This window comes from Macrobrachium nipponense, chromosome 36, assembly GCF_015104395.2.
Source record: "Macrobrachium nipponense isolate FS-2020 chromosome 36, ASM1510439v2, whole genome shotgun sequence".
NCBI lineage: Eukaryota > Metazoa > Arthropoda > Malacostraca > Decapoda > Palaemonidae > Macrobrachium > Macrobrachium nipponense.
In genome coordinates this window covers 55,179,748-55,193,400 of record NC_087220.1, presented here as the reverse complement: position 1 = coordinate 55,193,400, position 13,653 = coordinate 55,179,748, and the positions used below count along the sequence as shown (strand labels likewise).

The window sequence follows — 13,653 nt, the reverse complement described above, 5'->3', positions numbered from 1 at the left end:
GTTTGTATTACGTATCGGAACAAATCGCCTCTGCCGCTGTAGAGGAGGAGGAAGCAGGTTAGAGGACCGTCCGGATTTTAGCGGTCCTCCCGTCCGGAGACGAGATTCTCCACCTGATCCAGGACCGAGTCCGCAAGCTCCGATCGTGGCAACCCCCACACCATCATTTTGGGCTCCCTCTTGGGACCCCAAAATGATTCGAGCCGGGACGTGGGCTCTGCCGGTGGTAGCGGCGATCCTTCCGCAAGGTCATTATGCAGACGCATCAGCTTAATGACCTCTGCGAAGTTCCTCTGTATCTCAGGAGTTACAGCGTCTTGTGGAGTAGGACCGTCCAGTCCCTCCAGCAAGAGCATATCCCTCGATACTCCTCCTTCAGAAGGAGGAACAGCGACAGGACCCCTGACGGCTCGCCTCAAACTACTTGCGCGTACGTTCTGGTCGGTCCTAAGGACCTGCCTGAGCCGTACGGCGTCATAGCTGGGTCACGAGCGGCGCACCTCTCGTGATCGCTCCTCGGTACCTCGCTCCTCCCGGTATATAGCCCGAGGAGGTTGAAGGTAACGGGAGAGGGGGGGCAGACCTGACGCTCCCCCCTCGCTCGCTGGCCAGGACCAAGCTGTGCGTGGAGGGCTGCTGCTGATTCGTCAAACCACGCAAGGGTGACGGGTGCGGGTCAGCAGGGACATTTAGCCTGCCGCTCGCCTGGGGCGATTGGCCTCGGCTGATGGAACGTCGAGACCGATCTCTAGCGTCAGGCGAGCTGCCGCTGGTCACCGTCTCCGCCCGGTCCCATCGGGAGCGGCGGACGGGTGACCTGCTAGGGCTCTCTGTCGAGTCGAGAAAACGCCAGCGTCCTCTCTCGGCGCGTCAAACCGCTGGTACCAGCCGTGGCTGGTACCGGCTGGTCCGTGGGGGGGTGACCCTGTCCTTCGCCCTCAAACCCCGTGGGCCCCCCGGTCAGCAGTACCAGTCACGTCAGCCCGAGCAGCCAGTTGATCGCTGCGAGAGCGTCCACTGGCCTGGCGAGAGTCGTGTGCACGACTCTCGCCAGTTCTTCTGCTCCGCGCCGCTGTCTTGACGGCGAGCGAGCTCGGGCATCAAAACTTTGGCTGGACGGTCCTCTTTGGCAAGAGCGTCCACTCGGTGCTTCTCGCGATACGAGAAGCAGGGCCGGAGTTCCCCCGAGAAGGGAACCTGGTTTAGCGGCAGAAACCGCTAGCACCAGGTGAGGACGCACCAGCCGAGGCTGGTGCACCTCTGGTCCCCGTCGACTTCTTCTTTGCAGAAGAAGCGACGGGCCCCGTTCCCGCCCGAGAACAGGAGGACCAGCAGAAGAGCTCCCCAGCTCGCCTGAGCGAGCCGGGCCCTTAGAAGATCCCCGAAGGAGTCTTCTTAGGGGGGGAGGAGGAGGCAACCTTCTTCTTCTTCGGCTGTTTAGCCTTAGAAGTCGAAGGGGAAGGAGAGGCAGCAGACGACGAAGAAGACGACGAAGACGACGACGACACCTTTCTTCCTCTTCCTCTTCTTCTTCGCCAGGCTCCGCAGGACAGACGTCAGGTCTTCCATCCAGGAGGGAGCCGGGGCGGTTGCCGAAGCAACAGGGCCCGACTGCACCTGTCCGGAAAGACCTGAGACTGTGACAGCACCACCAACAGCAGGAACAACAGGAACAGGTCCGGGAACAGCAGGAACGGCAGGAACACCTGAAAGAGAATGCGCAGGCCCCTGATCTGAAAAGGAAATGAGCGGCTGGGACAGCAACAGGTACGGCAGGCACGGCAGGTACCACAGGAGAGCCAGGCGTCCTGTCGGCAGTTACCGTCATCCTCGGCCCATGGCGGCAGGTCCAGGGGGGTACTCTTTGGGGCAGACGGAAGTCCGGGGTCGGCAATACAAAGAATCCAGGTGGTGGCACCGTCCCTCTTTGGCACGGCAGTAATGGGTTTTTGTATGGCAGCCGTGGGTGTCACCGACATTATATGTGGCGTCTATACACCAGATGCGGTGGCATCTCATATGCTGGTGTCGTTACTGTGGTTGTAGTAGGTGGTCACCGCACCATGAGTGACACTGCCGACCCCGCCAACCGCTGAATCAAACCCTTGGATGCTGGGCACTCCCTGCAGTCCCAGCGACTCCCACACCTGTCCCAGGTCGTCCTTCCGCTGATGGCACACCTGCGGAAGCAACAGTCGGGTTAGTTAGAGGGGTTTCCTCACGCCTGGGGGGAGAAGCACCCCCCCCCAGAGCGGACGGAAGACCCCGAGTACAGCTGTACGTCCGGGTAGCGGGCGCCCTCATCCACATCGACGGATCGAGAGAGGAGAAGGACTCCGCTACCCCCCCCGCAGGGGAAGGCGCAAAACGTGGGGGCTGGCCTCCGGGGGGCAGGAAAGAGGACGAAGTGTCCGTTACCAAAGGAGTCACTGGACTTTCCGATGACTTCTTGGGCGGCCTAAGTCTCTTCCTGCCCTCGTACAGCACCCACTGCGCCTCGGACCAATTCATACATATGACACAGGGCTCGTTGCGGGAGCACTCTCGCCCCCGACAACGAGTACAAACCTCGTGAGGGTCCACATCAAACAAATGATCTAAAACCTCCACATCTACGCCCCTCCAGCCCGGGACACACATCTACGGGCGACTGGAGGGCGCGGTGATATCTCCATTTCTTCCTCACTCATTGCAAGATCAATAAAGAAATGTACAAGTACTTACAGTCACTCTGATTTATACAGAAAGAGAGGGCAAATACTCAAACTCAAAGCAAACGACAAAGCGGGCAGAGCGATGACGAAACACGTCCTTCCCACACACGGCCGAAAGCAAAAGTGGTTTGTTACCTCCCAGTCGCGCGGCGCGCGACGAAATCGGACAAGCAGTTAACTACCGTTCTCCCCTTGTTCGAAGCTTACGACCGTTCCAGCTGCCGCTAGCTACTTCCTATTGTTAAAGGACCGAGGGTTTGTATTACGTATCGGAACAAATTGTGGTAGTGGTAGTGGTTACCCGTACCATGAGTGACCACTGCTGACCGCCAACCGCTGAATCAACCCCTGTATACTAGGCACTCCCTGCAGTCCCAGCGACTCCCACACCTGTCCCAGGTCGTCTCGCTGATGGCACACCTGCGGAAGCAACAGTCGGGTTAGTCAGAGGGGTTTCCTCGCGCCTGGGGGGGAGAAGAACCCCACCCAGAGCGGACGGAAGACCCCGAATACAACTGGACGTTTCCGGGTAGCGGGCGGGCCCGCCCTCCTCCACACTCGACGGATCGAGAGAGGAGAAGGACTCCGCTACCCCCCCCGCAGGGGAAGGCGCGAAACGTGGGGGCTGGCCGGGGGCAGGAAAGAAGACGAAGTGTCCGTTACCAAAGGAGTCACTGGACTTTCGATGACTTCTTTGGCGGGCCTAAGTCTCTTCCTGCCCTCGTACAGCACCCACTGCGCCTCGGACCAATTCATACATGTTACACATGGCTCGGTGCGGGAGCATTCTCGCCCCCGACACCGAGTACAAACCCTCGTGTGGATCCACATCCACAAATGATCTGAATCCGCCGCATTTACGCCCCTCCAGCCCGGGACACACTCTACGGGCGACTGGGGGGCGCAGCGAAATCTCCATTTCTTGATCACTCATTATTACAATGAAAAAAGAAATGTAAATGTACTTACAAGCATACACTCTCAAACACACTAGGAAAAAAGAGGGCTGATACTCAAAGCAAACGACAAAGCGGGCAGAGCGATGACGAGCACGTCCTATCCTCACATGGCCGAAAGCAAAAGTGATTTGTTTACCTCCCAGTCGCGCGGCGCGCGACGATCAGACAAGCAGTTAACTACCGTTCTCCCCTTGTTCGAAGCTTACGACCGTTCCAGCTGCCGCTAGCTACTTCCTATTGTTAAAGACCGATGGTTTTTTTTTGTATTACGTATCGGAAACAAAATATTTTTGTTTCCGGCGTGTTGGCTTTTATTGTTTTTACTATGTATTAATTATATCAAAAGGATCGCAATTTAGTGTAAACAATTACCTAACAAACAAAAAAAAAAAAAAGTAACTCGTTAGCTTGACGTTTTTTGCACAGCGTGATTTGAATACAATTATCTATGAATTTTTTTTTTCGCTACCATATATCACATTATTTACATATGATAATGATATTATTTTTCATTCTGATGATTGCATACTAAACTTCAGGCAATGAAAAAAAAAATGAGCCATAAATGAACTCTTAATCTTCAAAAATAAGTGCGCTGTGATTTTTTGAAAAAATTATTTTTTCCGGTTCTGCGCTCACTCCAAACCGGCGCCGGCATACAGGAGAGGTTTTGATTTTTAGGGCTTCGGCATAAGAGGGGTTAATAAACCAAAAAGAAAACAACCAAGATACTTAAGCGGCAATGAAGTTCCAAAATCCTAGGCGGAGGTAATGAAAACAGGTGTTTACATTACCGGCGACAGAGAAAAAATCTGAATAGAAGATGGGAATGGTTCCTGACACCCGCCTCCCAGCGGCAGGAATGGGTACTAACCACCTGGCCGACCACTGCATGTGCCGGGAGTTTTGAAATTCTGTCGGACTTCGGAGAATACAGCTATATATATATCTGGCAGGTAAGTGTCATGAACAAACCTGGAATCCGGGGCACACACGTTGACGAGGCCGAGAAGGAGCAGAAGCCATAATATCAGCCCCGCACACTAAACACAAACAAAACGGGCAAAGAACCGGGTAAAGGCCAAGAGAGCTCAACCACGACTACTTGCCCAGGCGGTTAAAGAAAAGACTGACGCGGTGGCGTAGGTGCGTGGTCCTTGACCACTCTTCACCCGATCTACGCATGTGTTGCCAGATATCACAAGATTCCTTGCTTTCATCTGCTTTTTAACCGGACCCAGCTAGGCGCTAGAAATGATCCTATTGTTAAGACCGAAGCCTTGTTCGCGAATGAACAACTTCATATTTTCATGAAGTAATTTTGCATATTGGGTAAATAGAACTCAAAAGTTTCCCCTGCTTTTTCTTTTTGTATGTCATACTAAAGATGCAAACAGATATAAGTATGAGAGAGAGAGATCAAACTTAAATTAACTTTTTCTCTCCATCTGCCTCATGGTACAAAAAAAAAAAAAAAAAAAAAAAAAATAAAAAAATTGCCTCTTACCCTACGATAACCGTGGAGAGAGAGAGAGAGGGAGAGAGAGATAGAGAGAGCGAGAGAGAGAGAGAGAGAGAGAGAGTCCCAATGATATTGCAGACTTTTTCATTTAGGGATATTAATGAAGAGTCTTGAAAGTTAAGTTTAAATGAGAATTCCACCTCCATGGTTCATGTCAAAATCAAACTTAGGACCTTCAATTGCATCACATTTTCAGTCAAAATACTTGTAATTCCTTATAAAAAAAATTCTTTTAATTAACAAACTTACTCAGAAAGAGACTGCAGTATACGACAACAGGCGCCACTATTTGGAGGTAGACTGAAACAAAGGGATGGCAGGACATCTTCGATGAAATGAGTAGGTAAATTCTTATTGGTTAGTTGATGCACAGCTAACTCTAGCATCTTTGGTATTGGTATGCGGGTCAACCACAAGTCATTGCCCTCCTCCTGAAACATAAAGACAGCCATCATTTAATAAATATTACTGTATTATTTTGTTAATAATTGGTAACATGGACTAAGACCTTGATATCTATCTCCAGGTTTCTTTTGAATGTGAAAAAGTAACTAAGAAATACAGAAACAAAATTCAGGAAACTTAATCTATTGATGCTTATAACTTTATATCTTGTGCAGAAATTAATCTCCACAGAAGGTAAATATGCACTGCATCAGTTCTGAATTTCAGAAGCTTCAAGACTAAGGTCAGCGCAACAATTAATCAGTCCTATACACAAAAGTAAAAATCTGTATAAACATGTACTAGTACTTGAAATCTACCTTAGGTAAAGTAAAACAATAGTATCACTTATAACCCTGTGCAAAGTAATTAAACAGAAATTGGTTTGCAAGGAAAATGTGATCTATGACAGTAATTCTCAAAGCAAAAAAATCCTGAAAATGAGTAACATACCTCTTTTCCTTTAAAACATTTCTCTTCCATCTTGGCAGGAATTACAACACTGGCTGCTCTGTTAATACCTTATAGCAGCTGAAAGCACATCTTTCATGGCATTCTGACCTGTAACACATACACATTACAGCACTTAATATACAGGATAGCCCAATACGTATACTGTCACATACATACAAAAGTAATTCAAAATCTAGATATTATACTGTACAGTATTGTATTTAGTTAATTTTCAAAGTAGTAAATAAAACTGAATTACAGTATGAGTTGCTACAATTATTCAAGAAGCCATTCCTACTAAAGCATCATCATCATCATTTTTTTTTTTTTTTTTCTGGTGACCCTTAGGAGGTAAGGACTTTCAACATCATCACACTAATGTAAACAATAACTATCTTTCAACATACTTCATAAATCAGAGGTGACAATTTTTAGGTTAAGCTCTACATTTGTGGAACACCCTGTACCTCTGTCAATATATAACCAGATCTGCAGGATATTTGTTATAGTAAGACAAAACATAAAGGTCTAGAAACAAAATTTAGTTCTTTCATTACAACATTTTGTTAGGTGCCTTCCCTACTAAACTCTTACTAACATGGCTTTATGCAAAATGAAACAGGCCAAAAACACAACTGGTACCTAAAGGTATTATTAGCCATCAGACTAGTATGTATATATATATTTGCCCCATAACCTATAGGTAACATGTAAAATAAAATGCATCATAATTGCAATGATACATAAGAAATATCACACAGGCCTACATAAAGTAAAATTAATGTCTAAACCTTCCGGCCAGCGTTGAAGTTGCAGACTGAAAGATCTAGGCTACAGTAGGATGAAGCTCCATTGATTAGGTTCATCCTCCATTGATTAGGTTACGTTTGGTTAGGATGCAACCCATGCAATCTCAGCCAAGGCTACAGGGAGAGGCCAATGGTAGCACTACTGGACTGCACAAAGTAAGCTGGCGATCTGAGGTATAAGTTTGAAGCTAGACTTACTGTACAAGCTATATCAACCTTGCTGAAAGCACTCTTTTGAAAAGAGTGTATTGGTCCAAATTCGTGGCATTACGTAAAGTCAAGAACAGCGCTCAGATTTATCAAATATTTATGGATTCATGAAAAAATTAGCAGTTTATCTGCTTACAGAAGCAGAGATTGTTTAAAAAAACAATGGGAATAAGGGGAACGTAAATAAAAAAAACATGTCTTTGGGGATACGGACCCATAGAATTTTGAGAAAATCGTAAATCTCTGCTTAGGTAAGCAGATAAACTATACTCTGTTTTTTTTTCATCTGTCCATCTGCCTGTGGTGTTTTTGTATGGCAACACTGCGTCCCGGGCTTTAGATAGTTACGCTATGTGTAAGTTTTTAGGTAAATAAAAGGATATCTGGGTGTACATTGCAACTGAAAAAGTGTTTTAATAATTTACTGTATGCGAATTACACCGTTAATATTCGAAATAGGATATTATTAATAATCGTTGAATGTAAGCTGAATGTGACTATCTAAAGCCCGGGACGCAGTGTTGCCATACAAAAACACCACAGGCGGGTGGACAGATGAAAAAAAAACAGGAGTATAGATTCATTTTTTCAGATTTATCAAATAGTGGCTACTGAGGAGCAGGAACTCATGCCGGGTTCCTAAGCGCCACTCCACAGACACAGTTGCAGGTACACTACGCTAACTATGGTAAATGATTGATTGGGGAAATAGCGGCCACCGATCCTGGAATGTGGCCACCTTCCCAAAAAAGTACTTGAATTCGCCTCCAAGAGCATCAGTCAAGAGTTGTGGCCCATTCAGGTAGCACAGCGAGACCTCTACGCTCCTCTCGAAGGTAAGTATTTCTCCTTAATTACGAAATAATGAAATAATTCAAGTGCTTGTTCTGGAAGTGGCCACGTTTCTGGGTAGAGGTGGCTGCTTAATGTCGCCGCTCGGTCATTTACCCTATTCGCGTGGGGTGCACAGCTTAATTTCCTTTGTTTGTTTATGATCTCCACTTCTGTAAGCAGATAAACTGCTCATTTCTTGGCAATTACACTTCTGTTTGCAGATCTGTTGAATGAGGAAATTGAAAATAGTTGAACAAAAACTTAAGCAGTGAATTTGGACCCCTAAGCTGTAGGATTACCAAGTTCTTTCCTCAATAGGTATTACGATCTCGACTCTCGAGATCGACAGGTTCTTAAAAATAATAAGCAATTGGGCTGTAATGACTGATGACAGGTGACAAACAAAGGAGGGAGGAGCATAACAAAATCAAAAAGTTACCTTAAAATTAATTTATTTACAAGAGTTAAATACATTATGTACAGCGAGTCAAGGTTCTGGGTGGCAAAAACGCAAAAAAATTACAAACTAACAATAATATGTAAAATCAGTCTAAGAAACAAAATCCACCCTTCAATAACAAAGCCATGAAAAATCACAATCTAAACATAAAAAGAATTATCACAAAATAGGCTGTATAAGGGCTATAACAATCTTTAAATATAATAAATAGAAATAGGCAGCGTAATACATAATTAAAATTGACACTGAAGCGGCATAATTGTACACAGAGCCAAAGCGGGGAACAATTATTCTCAAACAATCGAGGGACAATAGTCCAATGCCGGACGATCAAGATAGAGCCGATACGACAACCACCTCGTCCTTGGAGACAATATGGACATCCTCCTCGAATGCTGGGCGATCAAGACAGAGTTGATACAACAACCATCTCGACCTCAGATACAGTATGGAAGTCCTCCTCGACCACTGGACGATCAAGACAGGGTTGATACAACCACCAACTCGTCCTCAGATACTCTCGCTGCTCTGCTGCAAAACTCTGCCTCTCTGCCGCTATGAACCTGGCTGGTTGTTCTGCCCTCCAGAACCTGACTGACGAAGTTTGACGCATCCACCAGACGTTCAACTCGCCAGCAATTAAAAAACAAAAACAAAGGAGGAGCAAAAACCAATCCACCAAGGGAACAATCGTAACCGATTTGTTCCTAACAATAGGCCTAAACTCCGTTATCAGCAGCTTGAGTTGCAAAAAGTTTTCTGTATTAGGCCTACAGCCTTTGAATTAAAATGTACTAGTTTAGTATACAGTCAGTTAGCTCACATAGATTAAGGCCTAGGGTAAAAAATCGCGGACAATCCACCATAATCACGCTGGACGGGTCTTATTCACTCTATATTTAATTGGTGAAACAAGAATACAATTACAACTCTAAGCATACCATTCAAAAGACTGAAGTTTCGTCAACATAATGTGATATATGAAAGCCCCCTACGAGCTAAAATAAGCATGTGACGCTCTTCGTAAAATATGTTTTCAAGGCAGTTTTGAAATCCAATATGGCGGCTATTGTGTGGATGGATGGGTCTGGTCACGGATGGACACCATCTTTCCCAGCACTCATTTGAACAATGTTAGTGTATATATGTAACATTTATTGATCTTACTCAAGATTGCAGTTGTAATCAACACAATAAAACAACATTTTGTTGCCTATATTAGTGAAAGTATGAAATTTTTTATTCCCGGGGTCATAGTTTGAACTGAATTCCTTTTTACCTTATAGGCTAATCGGTGGTTTTATCCTGACTGCTATCACAACTGAAACTCCACAGTGCTTAATTGACTATTATTAGTAGCTAATAGGCTTTCAGACTACTCAGTTGGGATAGAGTGATCCACTCTTGTCAACAAAATATAAAGTAGGCTACAAGTTCTTAGCATCTAACATTTTCCGTAGGACTATATACCCATCTACCTATGGCTCACAAATAAAAACATGAAGCTGTGTTGGCCAAGACTAGTAGTATTAGAAACCCAAGTACGGTGGCCTCAGGCTTAGCCTAATCACCTTCAACACGTTACCTTGGAGGCCTAACAAACCAAGGCATATTTAAAGATAAAAAAATATTTTGCCATTGCCTCAATAGGCCTTCCTAGTAGTAGCTTTAGTACTAAATCAACGTTACACTTCCGATGGTGCTGGTATTATCTTAAAAGACTTTACAAAATACCTACCTATAGTAGCATGACCGCGAGCTTACTGAAGATAAAATACAGTCAAACTATCCCTGTAAACCATAAAAGCGTTAACATTACATATGACTACCTAGGCTGTAGTATACTTTATATGCTTATGACAGGTGTTTGACAGCTCTCTGAAGGAGTCCAACCACCCGCCAGACCAGGGACAGTGTTGCCAACCATCAACGAGCTCCTTCCCCTACCTAAGGCACTGAAATGACCCTACTTTCACTGTCTTATTACCCTATGTCCGGCCTTAAGATATATAAATATTTAATAATTTGTTTTTTCATTGGTTACTTTTAATAAAATACAAAGACAAGCATCTAGAAATTACCCTACTCAGATTCCGTGGCAATACCTGTTACCCTACAGACCTCACGGTTGGCAACACTGACCAGAGATTGTTTACACTCAAAATGTCCACCGAACTTCGGAGACAATTCAGAAACTGGTTCATTGCATAAACAAAAACAATCAGAATATTTAACAAGTTACCACAATTGCAATATATTACCTATTATAAGAAATGTTTTTCAAGAAAATTATAAAATCAAACTAACAATACCTGTTCATATACAAATACGAAACTAATTATCGAAAAGTTTAACAAGACAATAAAGGCTGCTCACAACACGACGTTAACTTTTATCTTGAACTCTACCATACATACACGACAGTTTCATAAGTTACGTATACCTGTACAAGTTACCTTGTATTCATACGCATAATTACTCTCCAATAAATAAATCGCCACCATGTGGTTGTTAACGAAAGATACTGCAGTCACACTGTTAAGTACCTAACAACGTCGAATTGACTGAAACTACTCGTGATTTTCAGAAATATTTGACTATTTTTTCATTTCTTTCTCTCTCACACACACATACAAACACACACACACACACACACACACACACACACACACACACACCACACACATATATATATATATATATATATATATATATATATATAGTATATATATATTATATATATATATATGTGTGTGTGTGTGTGTGTGTGTTGTGTGTGTGTGTGAGAGAGAGAGAGAGAGAGAGAGAGAGAGAGAAATGAAAAAATAGTCAAATATTTCTGAAAATCACGAGTAGTTCAGTCAATTCGACGTTGTTAAGTACTTAACAGTGTGACTGCAGTACCTTTGTTAACAACCACATGGTGGCGATTTATTTATTGGAGAGTAGTTATGGTGTATGGATACAAGGTAAACTTGTACAGGTATACAGTAACTTATAGGATTGTCGTGTATGTATGGTATAACTTGAGTCAGTCCCATGCAGTGGGTTCCCACTCGAACGGAATACAAGATTCCATCAAATCTACTCAAAATTCTAACACGACTTCAATAATCAAGCAACCTACATGTTAGGGAATGAAATACGTAATGACATACAGAGCTGTCAACAAAATATCACAAAAGGTTTTTTGTAAATGCCGTACTTGGAAGGTCCTCAATTTCTAACCTTTCTAGAGAAGACGCAAGAAGCATCGGGGAGAACTTGTTCATGCTGTATTTCCTGAATGTAAAGACCATTCTGCATTGTACAGTACTTATTAGCAAATCAATACAGCTCTGGAGTGGTAAGTCCGGTTGCAGATGTGGCACAATGGAATTTGCCAGGATGTGACATAAGCATTTTGATCAGTGTCGCAATCAACTACTAAACACAGCCTTGTACAGGCGAAACAAGCATCCTAGGCACTGACCTGCGAGGACCCATAATTCGGAATACCAATAATGTAATGAACGAAGACGGATAAAAGAATGAAACAAGACAAGATTTAGATATGCGGGGTTATTATAGAATGAAATGGATCCTTTCACACATGTTGTTAATACAAATTAACCATAAAATAAATATGCATTATTCGGGACTTGAGCATTAAATATTAACGCATAAAACACTTGACATAATCTTCACGCATAAAAACTTCACAAGTTATTCTACACCAGTGCATTAATTACGTGTACCTACATCCTAACCTGAGGTAACATCTTACCAGTGTTTCATTCCCTTTCCCTTCATTATAATACCATGAAAATCACCACGTTAACAACGAAGAGCATTTATGTTTACACAACTTACCTGGTTTCTCTATAAAAACAAAAGGGCTTACTTAACAAAGTCATCTTGAAGATGTTTAATATATTTTTTAGATCTTGATATCCACATGCAATTCGAGGAATTTCTTGTAATGTTCCTCAAGACACGTGGCCGAATTCCCACATATGACAACAGCATCCTCTACTCAGCTGGGTTCATTTTCAGACCTACTGAAGTGTCATAGTATGCCCCAGTTGTTACCAGCATCTGGAGAGAGAGAGAGAGAGAGAGAAGAGAGATGAGAGAGAGAGAGAGAGAGACGAGAGAGAGAGAGATGAGAGGAGAGAGAGAGAGAGAGAGAGTCATTACACACAACTAAAATGTCCAGTGCTAGCATAAGATCAGCTAAATCTATAGCAATAATAAACAAAATTTTGTCCCCATGAAATTGGGACCAAATTGGGACCCGATTTCGGCCTCGCAATAATATGATTATCCAAAATAATTCAACCACATTCAAGAAAGATATTAGAATAGGTTACAACAAATGCCATGTGTAAAAAATAAGAGACAAAGAACCAATTTGAAATGTGTGGATCCCCTGTCTTCAAGATTTCTACAGTAATGGCGCGAGCAGGTCCCCTTGGATAACGAGGGTCCTGGGCCCCCTCAATTAAGCCCGCAAAGAACCCCACTTTATTTAATGGGGTCTTTTGGCTTTTCTGGGGGACCATGGCAACACCAGGGACCAAATCATATTGATGTTACTCAGTTTTGGAATGAGACGCACATCACAGTTCCTGCTTCTAAAATTCCTTGACAACACGGAATCAATCCGTGCTTGCTACCTCACGTTTTTTGTTGTCTGTAAAACGGAACTGGTGTGCCAGTTTTGTCTGTCTAACGCCCTCAGATCTTAAAAACTACTGAGGCTAGAGGGCTGCAAATTGGTATGTCGATCATTCACCCTCCAAATATTAAACGTACCAAATTGCAGCCCTCTAGCCTCGGTAGTTTTAATTTATTTAAGGTTAAGGTTAGCCATAATTGTGCATCTGCCAGGCAGCGATACAGGACATGCCACACCGGCCGAAGCTGAAAGTTTCATGAGCCACGGCTCATACAGCATTATACACTGTACAGAAAACTCGATTGCACCGAAGAAACTTTGGCGCAGTTTTACTCGTTGTGAATATGTATGTACACAGTATATTAACACCCTAAAGTAAAGAGAGAGAGTGGCACTTTCGTGTATAAAAAATACCATCTACAAAAAAAAAAAAAAAAAAAAAAAAAGTCCCCCCCCCAAAAAAAAAAAAAAAAAAAAAAAAAAACCAAAAGAAAGTCACCTTGTTCGTTTCTCATGCAAACAAATTAAACCATTAAAGAATGGAGGAAAAGTTTTTTTTTCTGACAAAATTAAAAAGTAGATATTTCT

The 13,653-nt window shown here is 43.7% G+C and overlaps 2 protein-coding genes across 7 annotated transcripts in view; one reads left to right on the top strand and one right to left on the bottom strand.

Annotated features, from left to right (window-relative positions):
- The window catches only part of LOC135203676 (uncharacterized), a 192,104-nt gene that overhangs the window by 41,410 nt on the left and 137,041 nt on the right, over window positions 1–13,653 (bottom strand). For 4 of the 6 annotated variants that reach the window (XM_064233568.1, XM_064233566.1, XM_064233569.1 and 1 more), the window contains exons 2-3: window positions 6,093–6,200; window positions 5,445–5,626 (exon numbers count right to left, since the gene is read on the bottom strand). In XM_064233568.1, the coding sequence (XP_064089638.1) occupies window positions 5,445–5,626; window positions 6,093–6,122 (212 nt within the window). In that variant the 5' untranslated portion in view covers window positions 6,123–6,200. Of the gene's footprint in view, window positions 1–5,444; window positions 5,627–6,092; window positions 6,201–10,143; window positions 10,299–13,653 lie in introns of those variants that run through there. The other 2 variants (XM_064233567.1, XM_064233570.1) reach the window with 2 other exon arrangements.
- LOC135203456 (poly [ADP-ribose] polymerase tankyrase-like) overlaps window positions 11,326–13,653 on the top strand; it is a 22,713-nt gene continuing 20,385 nt past the window's right edge. Inside the window, exon 1 of the mRNA XM_064233181.1 lies at window positions 11,326–11,374. Coding sequence (XP_064089251.1) covers window positions 11,326–11,374 — 49 coding nt within the window. The remainder of the gene's footprint in view (window positions 11,375–13,653) is intronic.